Source organism: Strix uralensis, chromosome 9, assembly GCF_047716275.1.
Source record: "Strix uralensis isolate ZFMK-TIS-50842 chromosome 9, bStrUra1, whole genome shotgun sequence".
NCBI classification, from domain to species: Eukaryota; Metazoa; Chordata; class Aves; order Strigiformes; family Strigidae; genus Strix; species Strix uralensis.
The window spans coordinates 9,321,257-9,340,575 of record NC_133980.1 but is presented as its reverse complement, the minus strand read 5'-3'; the positions used below and the strand labels follow the sequence as shown (position 1 = coordinate 9,340,575).

Sequence of the window (19,319 nt, the reverse complement as noted above, 5' to 3'; positions counted from 1 at the left end):
TGATCTACCTTAGCCAAAACGTCTTCAGTCATTGGCACTGTTACTGACCAAAGCAACTTATTCTATTAATGAAATAAGACAAAATAGGTGAAAAACTCAAGTACAGTTGATGAGAGGACAGTGCAATTCAGAAAGGAGTGTGTGGAAATAGCTCCAAGCTATCCTTTCCACTTCACTGACCATGAATCAGCTGCTTGAATTTTTTATTAGCTGCTAATGACTCCAAGGGCACTTTATGTTACAGTGTGAACAGAAGGGGGAAAAAGAAAATCCTGGCCATCCTGTGTACACTCTTAGTTCAACCTTTATAGATCAACCACAACTTGGCAGGGTTTCAAGCAAGGCTGCTCGTATGTGGCCCAGGTAACACCCTCCTTTACAGGAAAGCACCAGTATTTTCTGATTCTACCAGGCATCTTACATAATTATAGGCAATTCTTCCTTACCCTGACCAGGCAGTAGCTACAGTATGCCAAGACCACAGGCTGCCTCACTCCTGGAAATCCTCATTCCCTCATCTCTGCCAGATGCTCGGTGGCGCTGATCCCTTGGGACCAACACACACATTTCTCAGTTCACTTTTCTACTCATGAACATCTCTCCATAGGAAGGAATGATTTGGTTCACTCTCTTTACAAATACACAAGTTTAATTAGTTAATAAGCATGTTTCTTAGAGCCCGAGATTTTGGCAGTTGCTCTGGTATGTTATCCTACCTCAGTGACTCCCCTGTAGCAAACTTGGGGCTGAAGCACATATCACTGTGCCTCTCACTGCTATCACCATCTGCGACAGCTTCTTTTTTCCTCAATTATGCTCATGCTATCTGGGCTGAAAAAATCTTCCAGTCCTTGCCAGTCTAAGCATATGCCTGCATATTTATTCAAGTAATTTTTATCGATCTGAGTTGACGATGCCATCTTTCACATCATTTCACTGGGGTTTCATTAACATGAAGCGTCTGAAGCTTAATTGGAAAGAGTCAAGTTAGGATTGAGGCTTCCTTATTTGCAAGTTTTTCAGAGTGAAAAGGAGCAGCAGTGTGTTTCAGTGAATAAATTCAGAGTTCTGCCTGATAGACCTATTTCAGACAGTCAGAGCATTGCCACTAGAAAAGCTAAGGCCACTCTACTCTCTTCGTTAAATCCACCAGGAGACAATATAGTGAATTACTGCTGGACTATACCAACAGCAAACTAATATTTTTTTCCTGTGGTGGCTCAGTTGCTCTTCTCAGTGAGTAGAAAGCAAAGTCAAGATACATATAGACACATATATTTGAAACTCCACCACTTATCCTCTACACCCAGGTCTAACACCTAACTCACCCATGCTGGGGTGCCAGAAATACCTGTACTCCCCTCCACATGTGTGTCGGTTACATCCCTGTCTATTCCTCAGTACAAATGGCAAACACAACCAAGCTGCTGCACCCCTTTCCCTCAGATACCAGCTTGTTAATTCTCTGATAATAAGCACATTTATTGAGGCTGTCTGCAAGCAATTCAGAAAGTGGTTAACTCATCCCTGCTCTTTCACTCAATCAGGATTTGTTTTGATGTTCAAGAACAGTCCGTGCTAAATGAATGTGCTCTTGTGATTAATACAGATTAGGTTTTTTTATAGAACCTCTGAGGAGAAATATTTCTGACAATAGCTGTCATGCTATTGTCAAGCAACTTAACCTCCACAGCATTAGGTTACTATGCCCTGAACTACAGGGAAGATTTAGCTTAGCTTTAACTACATCAGACAGACTGGCATTAGATTTGACATCCCAGCTGAAGAGGCAGAGTCCACTAATTTGTGCAACATTACATCCAAGGGATTTTCTATGTACCAGAAGCCAATTTTGAAATACAGCAGTATCATTTACATCCCAAAAAAGTAAGTGCTAAAGAAGCTTCACAGCAAGCATAATTTATGATTTAACAATTCTTTGCATATAAAATCTTAATTAAGATGTTTTGAGAATCAGGAATGTCTCTGTAAGAGGCATTTGTCATTGACAGCTTCTTTTTACTATCCCATCATAGATATCATGCTGTAGGTACTCACAGAGTTTTTATTAAACAAAATTACTACCCTACCAGGCAAACCAAGCTGGTTTAAATAGTTGCTATAAAAATGTGGACTCACCACCTTTTTAGTTATACTGCATATTTGCAGACATCCCCAACTGATAGTAAATAACTGAACTTGGAAATACTGTTGAATTACAGAAAAAAAAATAGAGACCTTGCTTCTCTAATGAGGAACCTGACAACCTAAGCATATGTGGACTGCAAAATGTTATTATTATATAATGTTAAAGCATGTCTTTTAAAAGCATATGTAAACTGAGTACATATTTTTCTTTTTTTCTTTAATAGATGCTTGTTACTTTATAAGTATACAAAATTAAGGAGGTAAAAAATAAACTTAGGAAAAATAGCACTTTTGATCGCATTACAGTAACTTGATATAGGAGAGGGTGAATGCCTGTTTAAACAGAACAGTACAGAGCGTATCTCATACCAGTGATGTGCTGGCTGTTAGAAATAAAGATATTGCTTTCAGCTCCTTGTAGAACAGGCCAAATCACTGTCATTGATGTAAAATGACATTAAATTCACTGAAGTTAAAAAGAATACAGAATACTTGCAAATATATGCAAAAGAGCAGATTTATAGAAACGTAACTGATGTGGCCCATTATGCTAAAAAATTATCCTAAGCAGTAAATATAGAAGAATGAGCTTTTAATTGTCCAAGACAGCTGAACTTCTGATTAGGGCTAGAAGTAATTATTTACTAGTGCACATACATTTTTTCATTTTTGTAATTACAAAATTTTTGCAGTATTAGAGTAGGAAAGTCCATTCTCCACACTAATAGTACACATCAAAGAATTAGGAATATCTTTTAAGAGCACACTCATAATATGTCAATTTTAAGAACTTGCGTCCTGAAGGTTTACAAACTGTGTGATAAACAAGGGGCTAAATGAAGGGACAGTAGCATAATCCTCTCTAAATGGGCTTCGACAACGCTGTTAATGCTGCTTTTGTGGCATTAACATGTTTCAGTACTTAAGATGAGATCACTCCAAAGCCAAACCTGTGTGCAGAGACCATCTCCAGGTCAGGGACATGACGATATTCTGCAGTCACACTTATTCCACTGCCTCATGTACTATTGCTATTGTCTGATGAATGGCAACCTGCTATTTTTAGGGAATAAAAATAAGGGGGTAAACATATTCTACTATACTGTGTTAAAAATATAGTTTTATTCTAGCAAGTAAGTACACTAAGATTCAAAAACCTTTGTTACCAAGAACACACAGCACAAGACAGAATGAATTTTGGGTCAAGGATACAGCATAAAGCCCCTTTATTACTGAAGAGCTCTACTTCAGTAGTCAACTCTACTTTAGTCTCCATTCACTATAGAAAGGACTCAAATCTTAATGTTGTAGCAGAAAAATAACATAATAAATTCAAGGGTATTAAAGGTTTGTATTATGGTGAGAATCAAATGTTTGTATTACAGAAAGTACTAAATCTATCCTGCAGCATTAAGAATGGTGGCTGGAGAAAACTCAAAAAGGTCAAGAAAATAAGTCCTAAAATTATTTTTCAATCTTAAACTATCCTGATCTGTTGTTTTCAAACCTGTCATCTTGTAGGATATGTTTTCATTATTTAATATATACAGGTCTAATCGCAGGCCTGATGAGAAAGTGACAACAATCTGCTTTAAAACAAATCCAGATCATAACCCTCCATCTACCCTTTTTTACTTTTTTTTGTTCCATTCATTCTCTGCCTCACCATCCTTCTACCCTTTTACGTAGTAGAATCACAGATATCAAGATTAAATATATTTTAGCATGTCAAGGAAAATTTCCATTCTTTTTGCACAGCATTTGAGTGAGACATTTAACAAAAGAGCCAAAGGAAAACAAAAGCCCTAAACAGAATTAAATCTCTTCCTGTAATTATTATACACAAATCACAAAAGAATCTATATGAAAGAATTAAACTGAAGGCATGGATTTTGATCATGTAATGTTTACCCCAGATTAATAGAACTCAAATCCCGAGATTTTCATCCTAATCTTTAATAAGAGTTAATACTGATGAGGATACATTAAAAATAATCTTCTGTATCCAAGCTGTCTTCATTTGTAAACAACATCAGAACAATCAAGAGAACAGTCATTTTAGAAGTAATACAAGTTTAAAATGGTTCTGAAATTAAGCACCTAGCAAGAGACATATACCAATTCATTTATCTGAATACATATTATTCAAAACAGTATGCAGAATTTTATCTGACTCTGAAATAACAGGGCATCTGAACAGTTGCCCTTATTCAATATAGTTTCACCTTTCCCGAGTAATACCACCTTCCATAAAGGCTTTCAAAAGAAGAGTAAAACCATCCTTACAGTGACAATAAGCAACATAGACTCTTTTAATCCAGTAATGTAAAAGTCAGAGGAAACAACAGACAACCACTATCTGTCCATCAAACATTTCTGATAAAAATTTCTGTTATATTCTGTACAGATGTGCCAGTTCTTTTCTGTGCAGAAAACCACAGTTTCAGGACTTAAATGATCTTAAGACTCTCAGAGAATTGTAACTGTAGGATATGATCAAATTAGTATGTATGCAGAGCCTTCTTTTAGCTCTATAAGATTTCATTTTTTTTCTTTTCAATTATGTTTGTTTCTTTGCCTCTCTTCTCATTCTAAAAGCCTCTTCTTCTCATTCTAAATGCCTGATGAGTCTCTGCCCAATCTAGAGAAAGTATCCACAACCAAGGAGATTGGGCTAATGGGATCTAATTCCTTTTTTGGCTACACAGGCGTACAACTGTGAAGTGAATGGTTTCATAATATCTGGAACAAGAAGAACAAAGTACTCAAGCTTGCAAACACCAGAAAAAAAAAAAATACACATTTCTTTTGTGTTCCAGGCAGAGAGAGCACAGATTATACAATTTTAATATCAGAATCTGCACCACTTGCTTTTTTAGAAGAACTTGCATCATATTCCAGGCACAGTTATACTTCTAGCTGTCTTTTATGCATACATAAAATTATTGTCATACACTTTTCAGTCTCATTGGTCCCAAGCAAAGTAGTAATAAGAGAGAGAACCAACCCACAGACTGATCTCTCCCCAGAGATCATCCACTTTTTTCTCTGCAAAAGCTGGAGTCTGAGACTGGAGACAGACTGCTACTAGGTACTTGGACATCGCCTTTTATGTGAGGCCAAAATACCTCTATGTTGCCACATCTATGTGCATTTTTTTTATTGAGGAACACAAGTGATATCAAGCATAATGGTTAAGGCACAACACAAGGCTGTTTCTGGGAACAGCTAGATCTGTTGGTTGTTTTTTAAATAAACAGGAATATTTAAGTTATGCCATGACTCTCCACACTTTGCTCTGGTTAACACTGCCTTTGCTATATTAATATCAATAAATTAATGTTTTGACTCTCAGGACACCACACCTGAGAGTACAGAAGCCTCTAACAGCAACATAGTTAAAGGCAGAGATAACAGAAAAGCAGATCTGAGTAAACCCATCAAAATCAAGATTCACAACATCTATAAACATTTGTGACAAGCATGCAAGAAGTTAAATGCTTGTCTCAAGCTTTGTAGCTCAAGCCATTGTCTTGGGGTTAAATAAAAACATCTATTAATTTCACTGAGGGTTACCCTACCATTACACCTATAAAACATTTTATATGACAGGCTCAGAAACAGTTGTCTTGTAATCATCAGTTAGCTCAGAACAATGGTCTATATTCTGAATTTCCTACAAAGACTATTCTGTATTCCTGCTCTTTGATAAGCCTGTGATTTTTCCGCATAAAAAATACCACCTCTCAGTTTATTTTCATTGCTTTTTCTAACAATTCTTTTTAAAAAAGCACAAGCTACATATATATATTTAACTGTCCTGTTTACTCAATTTGCCATCAATTCTGTGACTAGTCACACTGTGGCATTACATCTTGAACAGCATTAGCACTAATACAAAAGTTCTATATGGCCACAGATTACTTATAATCCAAATTGATTTCAGCTGTTTTAAATGGTTTACTCATCATTCTGGATTAGCATCCTCTGTGTCTGGGGAAGGGTGTAAAAGAAATGAAATATAATTTCACTTTCTACCCAAAAAAATAACAATTTCTAGACTTTTAAAGAGAAAATGTTTAATAACTAAATCATTCTTAGATACAGTTTTAAAATCAAATGCTGAAATCTTTACTGTCTGAAGTCAAAATTCTCAACAATTCTTACCGATGATCAAACTTGTAGCCCTCAAATTGCTCAGGAAATTAACTAAACTTACCTAAAAGGGGGTGGGTAGGTGTGTGTGCGTAAATGATAGTCCAGTGCTTCATATCTACATACATCTTTAATTCTTAAGGCATATCAAGAAGAACATGTGGAAGAGGGCATACTTCTATATGCTGATAAGAAAGCTTATGGATTTCTCAAAACTCTTCCCTTCAGACTTCATGGTCCACTGACCACTGTGTCAGCTGAAATATCTGGATTTGTGAGCCAGCAGAGAAATAAAGAAAATTTGTTAGAGCATTCCCATCTCCCACCTGAAGACATGAAAGATTATTCAAAATGATCTCCTGCCCAGCTTTTGTATGCTGAAACATTGCTAATTATTAAACAGAATGTACGTGCACCAAATGGTTTAAGGCACAGATTTCACTGCTTTCTCACTGATGTGAATTTTTGACAAACTACCACAGTTCCAGCACACGCACATTTTATTAGGAAGTAGAATTGAAATTATCACTTGAAAACAGATAAACTGTAATGCCCAACTGTTCGTATATGTGAATAAATGTCATTGGATTTATATTATCTTCAGTCCTGTGCCATGAAAGTGAGCTCTACATTACACACACACATCACAGAAGATCCTGTCTGCCAAACATCTGCTCCAGGAGCTCTCTGTGCTCCTAACTTTATCACTAGTGTCTGCCACTGCTGTAGCCCTTCATCCAACATGAACCGCATCCTGGGAAACTCCGCTAAAGATAACATGCGAAGAAGCGCACAAAACTGGAAGTCATATCAGGAGAACTTGTTTCATCAGTATTATATGTATCAAAGTAGCAAGTCAGACTTACTGTATAGCCTTCAATCTTACTATGTTTGCCACAGATTGTTAGTCTGAGTTCTCTGACTATTTCATGAAATAAAACCATTAAATATTGTGTAGCAGCTTTCAGAAGTGAGGAACCCCTACCACTTTACAGAACAATACGTTATGTGCTGGGAGGAAATGAGCGAGCAAAATACATAGTCTACACGCCATGTGTGCAGTAAACATGCACCGCAGCAACGGACCATTAGTCACCAGTCTGTTTATTTGAAAGTGATCCGAGCTTCTTGAATTTCACTTGAACTAGTACTAGAGGAATGCTTTATTCTAATTCAGTATATTATCATAGTAATAAACTAATTCTGTTATTATGTGTATGTTATGATTGAAGCTCATGATACTGAAGTCAACATAAAATGAACCCAAATTGAGAGAAAATACTTTAGTATTAATTATCTGCTGAAGACTATCAAACAAATTTGAAATTGCAGTTGCTAAATCCAATGATTTCATAATGTTCCTTGACTAAGGAGATGAATGAAATTCTACAGCTATTTCCTGAAATTTTTGAAGTCAAATACCATTGTGCAGTCAAAAGACTTGCCCCTTTGATAATGCAGTTCCAAATTATCAAGTCAGTCAAATAAGTGATAAATTTCTACATATTCACAATGGCCTTATTAAAACATGATGCTTACATAGAAAGAAAGGACTGCAAAACATCTCATCCAAGCCTCCTATCACAAGCAGCTATGTTATATAACTCATTCATAAAAGGACCAGAACATTAAACAACCTTGAAGTAGTTAGTTTGGCCCCTGACATGCTCTTCTTACCAACCTAGCTCTGTATTTCAGGATGGATTTACTATTTAGTTAGGTCAACATTATTGTTCCAACACTAGAAAGTGTTACCTTGATCAAGAGATACATTCCCTATGTATATCCCAAATAAAACTTTTTGACTTAAGAGAAGATGACCACCTAGTTTCACTGCATCTTCCTCCTATTAGCCTGCAGGAATCATACTAGTTTATAGAGAATGAGTTAGCTTTGACAGAATTGTTTATTAATTTCCAGTCATAATATGTGTTCAGATGCATTAAGTACAATAACTTTGCATAAGTTCTTGAGAGCAAAATGGGTCTTGCAGAGCTTTCACGGGAGATGCTTTGGTAGCAGTCCCACTTGGCTTTCAGAATGAATCTGTAGGCATCAGAATGAGACAACTTCTAAAGGGAGCACACATAAGGCAACAATTACTGATGGTCAATAAACAGAAAACCTAACAATGCCATTTCAATGCAAATACTTCTCAAACTGGAATGCAATTTAATCACAGTATTGACATTTAAATGGACATAAGACACAACCCAGTGAAGGTAAATGGGAATGTTTGTGCCAGTCATCTTTTATCAGCTATTATCTCTTTCTTTGCCAATTTTCTTGTATGCAGTAAAGGAAAAGTCTTCCCATATTAATAATGAAATCTGTTATTCCATCAACATAAGAATGAAAAAAAGGAATGGAAGATGGGTAGTACACTTTGAACCCAGCCAATATGGCTTTAGCTGCTTTACTGTAAGTTACTTCTTACTCAATACTTCCTGTAACTGATTCCTGCTCTGTAGCCAGCACTACCTGTATTTCATCATAATCTCATAAGAATGAGCTACTAAAGGTCACAAGTCAAGAAATGTTGGACCATCACTAGCAGAAAGCTGATAAGAGATTCCAAAGGATGCAAGTATAATATGGAAATATGAGCTCAGGCCCCGAAAGCTGGTCTACCTTGACAATACTGTTTCCAGTTCAGGGCGTATAGCTTGTTCACATTTCTCCACACCACAGTCAACTGAGCACTGCCTAAAGGAATTATGTTCCCACTTACCTTAGATCTATACCTCCATTGTTAAGCTCATAATAAAAAACTACCAAGAGCTTTGATGAAACAGAATTTTCTGTTTAAATATCCAACTTGCATTGGTTCATAAACTGCCTCGCCATATGGCTTCTCATTATTTTTAATGATACGTAAGATGCAAGATACACTGCCACTAGAAAATGGTAGAAAAGCATAGATGATGAAAAGACATATGGCAAAAAACATGAACTGAAAAGCCTGAGAAGGGAAAAATACAAAGTAATAAACACAGATCCTATGCGAAATCAAGAGCTCACAGTTGTACTGTGGACACTAGAACTCTCATGGTATCACTGCATAGCTGTGTGTGCTCATTTTGAGAGGTAAAATTGTTAGCACTGCATAATTTTAAACAGCAAAGACAAGTTTGTTCATTTTTATTTTTAAATTGCACAAAACACAGAGATTTGTGGTGCATAAAGCCATTTTGAATAGGCTGCTTAATTGGTACTGTAAGTCTAACATATCAGCTGCCTGCGGATCTGGACAGCAGCCAAGCATCCCAAGTTCAAAACATACAGTAGCTCTATCTGTTCTTTCTCCTAACATAGAAGGACTACAGCTACTATAATCTTTCAAAGTTTACTTTATAAAACCCCTCTCCAGCCTATTAAAGCTATTAAAAGAGCAGACCAGTACTTCAAGATATTCTGGACTGAAAAGTACTTGGGTTTTTTTGTTGTTTTGTTTTTAAACACACTTCAATTCAGTAGCCCAATGTGAAAAGTTCAGGATAGCTGGTCACTTTTTTAGCATTATATTCATAAATACAGCAAGTTGTTATTCTGTTTCTCCTCAGCTAGAAAGCAGAGGTGCCACATGAAATCAGTAAACATCATACATGTACTAGTGTTGTCTGCATATCACTTTTTTCTATGAAATTTCTTTACAAGGGAAGCTCTCTTAAAACTGTTTTACTAAAGCTTAAATTTAAACATGCCCATGTTGAGATGATTTCCAATAGCTCAGTGAATAGCGATGCATTGTGGTGTGTCAAGTAAAGCTGAAACAGCTTGGCAAGACCTTTGGAAAGTAAATGGAACAGCACAGGTTTATATAAAGGCAGAATTTCTTTCTCCATGTATACATATTTAAAAAAAAAAAGAATAAAAGAATCTGATCACTCAATTTCCTTCTGTTCACCTTCTCACAAGAATAAGTGGTATAAATATTCCTGAAAGGTGAATTTGCAACTCAAGTACCTTAAATATTTGTCAAAAATGAACTTCTAATTATGTTATATATTTAGATAGATGATAAAGAACCTCTGTAATTAATAATTACAATTTAAATACAAAAAGTTGAATATTTACAAAGCACTGGACATTGGCTTTTCATATACAAGAACAAATTTGCAAATAACTGTAATGAAGAAAAGAATTAGAGAATTATATAGTATGTCACCAAGCAGTAATGTTTCAAGTATGACCATGTATTAATTCTGATACGCCCATCATGACTTAATGTGATCTGTTGGTCCCATGTATTTAAAGAAGAAAAGCTTTATCATACATGTGCACTGTTACAAAGGTATATGCATCACTGATTTAAAAACAAACAAACAAAGAAACCCCCAAAACCCCCAAAAAACCCTGTCCTAGAAATTTACATTAATATGCTCTTACAGTAGCTTAATTAAATACTCACTTTTAAGTACCACATCTAAATAGTATGACTTGTACAAAATTCAATTTGAAACTATTCAGAAACACCAGCTGCAAAAAACCAAAGTATTTCCTTACAAAATCCTGCCAAATCAGCATACTCCTTTGGAAATGTCTATTATTATCTATTATCTGATCCCAAAGGATAAACCTAGCGAAACCATTATTAAGTTTTGAACCCAATTCTATTATAAATATTTAGCATCGTGGGAATACTCTGAACTCTACTCCTTATTTTGCTCTAGAGACATCACCTAACAGAACTGTTCCATTTTAAGTGTATCAAATAAAGAAATACTGGCATGTTTCTCAGTTTCTCTTAAGCAATATGTTCCATGAAAACAAATAATATATTTTTCCTTCATCAGTTCGTCTTGATTTGTACATAGGTTGTCACGCTCTGCATCACATTTGTTTCCATCTATATATTACAGACAAATAGGGAATGTTAATTTACTAAATTATTAAACTGGTTCTTACATGAGAAAATAACTTACCTTTCAAATCTGCACTATCAACAAACTTCATTTTAAAGACCTAGCAAGTGTAAAATTAGCTGTTACAGAATTACAGGGTTTGAGCAATAAGCTACTGTAACAGATAAATACATAGAGCAAGCCAAAACGCTAAGAAACAACGCTTAATATTGAAGGAGGCCAAGTAAATGGCACTTTTTTTTAAAAAAAAAATCATCATCCTTCAATGGTTATTGTAGTAAATGTGCTAGAGATTATAATTTCAGCTGCAGTTCACAATGGTAACAAGGTTGTCCTGGTCATAGAAAAACTGTTTTTATCCCTCTTAACTCTTCTGCCTAATCACTTCATAGGCAAGCACTGAATATATAGCATTCACTACACTGAATACAGAGACCAAAATTTTCAAGCTTACATACCTTACCTTGGAAAACAAAATCCATTTCTAGTCACCAGAATAAAAGCCTGGATTTTCCAATGACTTGGTCACCTGTGTCCTTCTCTGACAATTTAAGCTATTTCACTGCAGTGCCTTTCTCTTTGCTATCCAGGGAAGTGCCTATGAACTTCTAGTTTCAGAATAATGTTTTTCATACCATAGGCTGAGCATCCAGAAGTAAATCAGCCCAACTTACACAGTCTTTTAGAAAAGCTAAAAGAAAGACCTAATAAAAACAGTAGTATCAAACCAGTTGCTTTGACTAGCAAACATACAAAGTCTGCTCATAAAAAAATAGCACAGAGGCATCATCAGGTTACTATTCTACATTGTGCTATAGCCACTTTAAACTGATGAGACAGATTTTATATATGGTATCAACCACTCCCAGGGTTTTGCAGAGTTATGTTTATGAAAGGTTAACAGCAGGCACTAATACGAGTATCATGACTCTTTTCAGGCAGTAGGTGAAACCTTGAAGAAAAAGTGGCTCTGTCTTCAAAAAAGTGACCTGACCTTTGCTTTGGTGGGTTTTTACTCTGCAAGAAATAAAAAGCACTGCATGCTTTCCAATGCATCCTTTCTAGCCGATAAACTATTTTGTTCTAGCACTCAGCACAAAAGGACTACATTTTATAAAGATCAAATAGCATGTTATTAGTGCTAGCTAACGATAGCTCCATGCGTCATACTAGAAACAAGCTTCATAGACCTGGAATATGTCATATGAATCATGAACAGAGTAATACATAATTGGTCAAGAACCTTTGATATGCTTACCAATTAGAAGTAATTCTCATTGAATTAAATATATTTAATTTTACAATGACTTTGCAGTTCTTTGGATATCAAAGGCATCACAAATCCAGCATGCTTATCATTTATGACACTTCTGCTCTGAGAATTTCTTGCAGCATGCAAAGAACTCTCTGTAGGGTAACTGTGATGTGTTGCACAAGCAAGCTAACCTTAGACTGACCTGACGATTAATAAAATCTGTTCAAAGACCGCAATAGTATGTAATGTTTTTACCTCCAATCGATGAAATGTTTCTCAAACAACCTGTAGTTCAGTATAAGCAATAGTGGGTTTTTACTGGACACAGAATACAGTACTAGTGAGATTCTAGTATATGATGTGGTAGAGAACCCCTTCTGTTAATAGACTTTTAAGTATTTAAAAATATTTAAGTCTAGTGTAAAATACTGCTTTTATGGAGCCAGATCCTGCAGTCTTCGCCCAGCTAAAACTTCCACAGAAATCACTGGGACCTTTTAAAATATAATAGTAAGGACATGCCCAGGGTCACTAGCATAACACAGTTCTGCTGCTATGCTTTATGTGTACGCTCAGACTTTCTCTGTCACTTGCAAGACTATGAGAGATCAAAATACAGAAATCCATGTGAATTCAATAAGATAAATACCCTTTTTAAGTAAAGAGTGTGGTTTCAAAGAAAGTATTGCACATGGTTTTAGTGCAATTTTTTGTTTGACTAAAATATTAAATTATGTTAGAATATTCTAACTTTGTCTTGATTATTTACAATATATTAAGCTAATTTTAAGAAAAGTGAAGTTTTAAAAAAATCCTTACAGTAAGTTCAACAACAATGACCATTTTGAGGAGAACTGTAGCAATACCTACGATAGCAGAATTTGGCTCCATATCTTGTTTGCAAAAACTGTTTATATGATGTAAATTGCTTTTTAAAATGTTACTAGAGCTATAAACACTGCAGGCCCAGCCCTACAGTTTATGCATTCAAATTTCAGGGAGAGTTTGCCTCAGTGAACTACAAGGAACTGTGCTTCATTTGCAAAATCAGCTTGATGCTATTTTTTAAGCAAAACCCAGGTATTTTGGATATAAACTTTGGGGTAATTAAAATGAAATCAAGGGGCTGATCCCCCAGACCTTACTGCTGTGGAGGTGCTATCCTGCGGAAGGTCCAAATCTTTGTTTCCACTGGAGTATTTCCAGGCAGTCTTGCCCCAGCAAGGCGGTGCCATATTCCTGTTGACTTCATTGGGGCAACTCTAACGAGTCACAAGTCTACAGCTAGACCCCAACCACGTTGTTAACAGGTTCGCAGATAATTTTTGTATTATTATTTTTAAAGGGTGTTTGTGTATTCTACTTTCAACCAAGCTTTGCTTCCAGCCGTAAACGCCGTCAGTTTAATGACTGGATGGTTCTGGGGTGTGTTTTTGGGAGGTGGTTGTTGCCAGGCTCGCTGCTGACTCGCGCCATTGTTGATTTCGCTGTTGTAGGGGAAAGGCTCTAGGGCGGCAGATAAGGCTGTTGCCATGGTGATGAAGGAGATTCCGAGGGAGGAGTCTGCAGAAGAAAAGCCCCTCCTTACTATGACATCACAGGTGGGCGGAGCGCGGGGCCCTGAGGAGGCCACGGACACCGCGCGAGTCATCAGCCAGGCCACGCGGGAGCTGCCCCAGCCCCACGCGATGCCCGGGGGGAGCCGCACCCGGCCCTCAGCTGCCCCTCAGGCCATTTGGTTTTAGGGGTGCTGGCCCAACCCATCTGCCAGGGCTGCTCACGCCTACATCATCGTGTTTCCTCACTGACACCGGGAAAATTAGCGTGGGGTAAATTATGTAATCGCTTGGGGTTTTAGATGCTTTGACATGAAAATTTAAACAAAAATGCATTTATCCCCCAGATAAAGGGATCTGCAGAAAATACAGTATATGCCAGTTACCAGAAAGTTATTTAAAACCAATTTAAAGTTTCAGTTATAATTCATGCTATCAGTATTCATGCCACAAATACTCATTTGCAATGCATATATAAAATATTCATATTCAATGCATATATAAAACAAGAAGCAACCACTTCACAGTAATGTCATTTTCAGTATCTCAGATCCCATTCCTAAGCTCTCACCGGGATTCTACTCCTGGTCCAGGTCAATATGTTATTCTATGCACCTCATGGCTTTCATTTCCACAACTTCAGTCAAAGGAAGGACATAACATCATCACACTAAACCTTACACCTTGGAGTAGTCATCAAGCCTTAGGTGGTTTCATTAGTTTCTTGAAGAGAGCGACAATGCCACTGTAAAACACAGCACTTCCATCTCGCTACAAGAGTGGATTTTATTGCCTCCTGTCACTCGCACTCATGAATTTGTTCCCCAAGCAAGTACATTTAGTTTACTGTTAATATTTAGTACACGCAAGTTGTTCCTACTCATCAGGAGGTTTAATGGAAGTAATCTCACCACATAGTTGTTCTTATGTGAGTGCCTTCAACAGAATCCACAATCCCGTTTTCTTCCTTCATGTTTTAGGATAACAGCTACTGTATTTAAGAATTACACAAGGCTAGCACATACTTCTCTTAGAGCATCACAGATGCGCTGCACTAATACACATTATACAAATATCATCATCTACTGTGGAAATCAGCTCTGGCCATCTCCTCCTCAGCCCCCGTTGAATACCATAGTTTGCTTGTGCTGAACTCTAATGTCTATGAAGTAATTGCACAAAGGAAAAGGATGCTCCCTTTAAGGCATCATTTCTAATTTTCTAAGTGATTAGAATTAGACAATTAGAAACCAACATAAAATGCTGCATCTTCTACCCACCCATCCCCCAAAAAAGTAAATCTTCCACTGGCTTCAACAGGGGCAGGAGTTCAGCCTGGGTTCATTAAGTGTTTGATGCACCATTTGTAGTGGTTGTCTGTCAGTCTACTCAGCAATAGTCTATGATATAAATTTATGAGTAAAATGCTTGTGTCTGTTAGTCAGTGTAATTTCTTCCACTAAACACAAATACCTACTTCCCTGCTATGCACCAAAGGGGTGCAGAAGCCAAAAGGAAACAGAATCAAGTGAAAAAGTGAGTATTTTCCATAGCCATCTCTGCATCATGTATGTGTGATGTGCAGTTATACGACCATATTGCATACCTCATCTGTATCCTAATTGTCTGGCTGTAATGTTGTTTTGAGATGCTGTTTCTAGTGTGTCCGTGTAAACCTCTGGTTCAGACCATTCATTCAGAATAACGCACTGCTATTTTGTGATATACATCTGACCATCACCGAAGTGTTTGTCTCTGCTCTTTACATGATGAAACAGATGGATGTGGTTGCTGCTCACGGGGTGAAACACGCAGGTTCCAAACCAGCTGCAAACTTCCCAAGCCAGATTAAATTGGGTCATGAGAATAAAGCCTGGTCTTTCCAAAGTTATCACCACCACCAAACCCAGTATGGGCACGTGTATATCTCAGGAAGTAATTATTGACATTGGGTATCTCTGCGGCTCCATCCCTACAACTAACTAAGCAAGAAAGCTGCAAGTAGAATGCAAGGATGAAGCCCAGATAGAGGAGTACTGACTAAAAGTTTAAAAAAAAAATTACACTCTTTTTAATCTCCCATTTTCAAAATCCTTGATGAATGGAGGATTAATCATGTCTGACTGTGGAAGCAGACTCCAGAGGAAGCATAAGTGGAATCTAATACACAGAGAAGAGACAAAATCCTCGTTTTGAGAGAAATAGTTAGTGATAATATACAGAGGCCCCTGAATTTATATTTTAAGAGATGTCTCCTTGCTGTCTTCCTCTGGAAAATGTTAAAACATATCCAACACAGAGCAAGTCAGATAAATGTTCACATTTTATTGTTATGCTCCTAGCAAAGCCCTGCTTGTAAAATATGACACTTATTTATTGACATAAATACTGTGAATTAAATTTTAATGAAGTTTCCAATTCACAGATTATTTTATATCATCAGATCTAGAGGTAAATCTTCAAATTACAGGAACCAAGAGAGTCCTGCAGACTCCAGTGGGGCTATGCCAATATATGGCAACTGGGAATCTTGACCATCATTCTGGCAGTAATCAGTATACTACAATAAGCAGAGGGGTATTCTTGGTAATTGTATAGGCCTTTCAGTATCTATTTTTTGTGATTCTGTCTCAATTACTTTCAATGAAAGTCACTTTATTGGTGTGAGAAAGCATTTGATAGTCACCAAATCTAATGTTTCAAGCACCAACAGAGTGAGCTTTCAATACTAATGGGATTTTGTAGAACATAACTCTAAACCATGTTGCTGTCTCCCTTTATCCTTTTAAAGATAATTCAGAAATGACTGGAACAAATTAAAAGAGGTAATTTTATATGAATAGAACCTAGAAAAAGTGAAAGTTTGCTGAAGGCTCAAAGATTAACTGGAAGTTAAGCTATGAACCAATATACTTCTAATTGAAGCAGCAAAATAAATGAAAAAAATTGTGCATAAAAGTTTGATTTGAATTAAAAAATTTTTGCTTAACATTTTCACATCTTCTTTGCATTTGTCAGGAGAAGAAAAGCTCACTTCAGAATTACTTTCTAATGAGAAATTTAAACATAAATATTCCCTGGAGTCAAAGTTTAATTATAGAGTCAGCTATGAAATTCCCAATTTACTACAGGTCAGTGAACTTCAAAGGATCTGATTCAATAAAGTACTTCAATCCACACTTATACTTTAAAATATGATTAACTGCTTTATTGAATAGTAAAAAAAAAGTGCATGCTTAAATGCCTTGCCAGTCTGATTTTAAACAAACAAATCTCACAGTGTCACAAGAGTTATTTGTCCCAGATTCATCACACCTAATTCAGATTCTTCATTAGAGACAATAAATTGGAAAGCTAGTGATGGTAGGATCCCTATAAAGATAATAGAAAGAAATAAGATCTGCAGGAAGTGACTCATGTCCAAGATGTTCCTATGGTAAATACACTCTCATATTACATGGAACAGAAATGGAAGTCCATGAAAAATTCACCAGTAGGAAAAAGAAATGCAAAGTGTATATTGAAAGCTATCCCCACTTCTCTTTGTAACTGAAAAATGCTGGAGCTGCCTACTTAGAATTTACATGAACTACACAGACATTGCTCAGGAGTACAGTTTTGATATTGACTGCTTATAATTTAGGAAGTTAACCTGCAGAACATAGGTCTTAGAATTTGAACCGGAAAGGCGACATTTGAAAAGTTGAAATTACATTATAAGAAATATGCTGAAATTCATCCTATCCCATGAAAAAATGCAAGCTACAACACACAAGTTATCAAAAAAAAATATATGTTTCATGACTACACCCGAGTTAACTCCACCAGATGCTTAAGACTCTTTTTATAGTCTCTCTGTGAGGTATTAGTATTCAGACTAGGAGTACAATTTTTCTTTTTTAAAAGTTAACTTCATTTGCATGACACTAGTTGATCCAAGCACATTTATACTTGCTCAAGGGCTTATGAGTAAAATACTGAAACCCACTGTCTAAATTCCACTGGTTTGGTGTTTGGGTTTTTTAGCATGGGTTTTTTTTTTTGGGGGGGGGTGGGGGGCCTTGCTTGCTTGCTTGGTTGGGTTTTGCTTTTCTTTGTTGGTTGGGCTTTTTGTTTTGTTCTGTGTTTTTGAGGGATTTTGGTTGGTTGGGGTTTTTTTTAAACTCTGATAGGAGATCTTTCAAATGCTGCCATTCAATTTTATAAAGGAAACAGAGCAAAGATAGCTAATATTCAGCTAGCTCCCCATGTTAATAGATTTTCTGTTGTGTGTATCAAAGACTCACTACATGAATTTGATTGCATAATCAGTTTTCCATATAAAAGTTAACAACCCCATTTGAATCAATCATTCATTCTAAGCTTCTTATCATTAGACTTGCACTGACTTACAGTCCACTCCATAAATGTTTACTAAATAACATTACAACAAAATGGCGGGAAATTAAAGTGAATGTAATTACCTTCTATTCTTTTTTATTCCAATCTAAACCAGAGTTAACTCCATTTTAACTAATTGATATACATTAACATAAAAAAGGCAAAAATCATGCCATTTTTAGATAATGACAATAATTAATTTTGGACTACAATAATTCACTGTACATTCCAATCTGCCCTCTGAGAACAGTGGCAATTTCCTCACTGATCTTAGGAGGACTAGACCAGAGATCATGTTTTTATATTCTTTTAAAGGATTCATGATAAATTCATTAGCAGTATTTTCCACATATCTCAAGTCTGTCTCATTTAATTTATTATAAAAGTTTGAGTAGTTTATCCTACTTATTAAAACAGGGTAAATACAAGAGTAGTAAAAAAGAAAATACAAAATGCATACATACATGCTTAGCAGGGCAAATATTAATTGGTTCTTTACCTCCAAGTTAAATATTGCTCAACACTATTATTGCTTTTAGGGCAGTATGCATAATTTCAGCAGAAATATTCTCATGAGTATAATAAAGTTGCCTTGACAATATGCTTAAAAGTCAAAATTGGCTGCTTGCCTAAAATTATACAGATTTCTCTGTCACATAAATTAAATACATTTTTCCATGACATAACAGTTTTAATTTGAAATTACCATGGGAATTGATGGTGTAATTTTTTCATAAAATAAAAAATTAACTATACTGTTTCATACATTTTAAAATGCCTTACCATTCCATAAGCATAGAAACATTTGGACAAACATCTTTTGCTATGCCAGTTTAATCCTTTTTTTTAATATTGTTTATGAATATGAAATAATTTTCAGAAATTTGGTGGTTCTTCATTCATGAATACTCCAAGTAATGATATATACTGTTCTGTTAAAGAGTTGCAAGCCATATACTG

General features: G+C 36.1%; 1 protein-coding gene across 4 annotated transcripts in view; it reads left to right on the top strand.

Moving 5' to 3' along the window:
• PEX5L (peroxisomal biogenesis factor 5 like) overlaps positions 1-19,319 on the top strand; it is a 116,959-nt gene that overhangs the window by 57,489 nt on the left and 40,151 nt on the right. For 2 of the 4 annotated variants that reach the window (XM_074878572.1, XM_074878570.1), the window contains exons 2-4: positions 12,107-12,172; positions 13,920-14,024; positions 15,477-15,515. In XM_074878572.1, the coding sequence (XP_074734673.1) occupies positions 12,107-12,172; positions 13,920-14,024; positions 15,477-15,515 (210 nt within the window). The remainder of the gene's footprint in view (positions 1-12,106; positions 12,173-13,919; positions 14,025-15,476; positions 15,516-19,319) is intronic. The other 2 variants (XM_074878573.1, XM_074878571.1) reach the window with 1 other exon arrangement.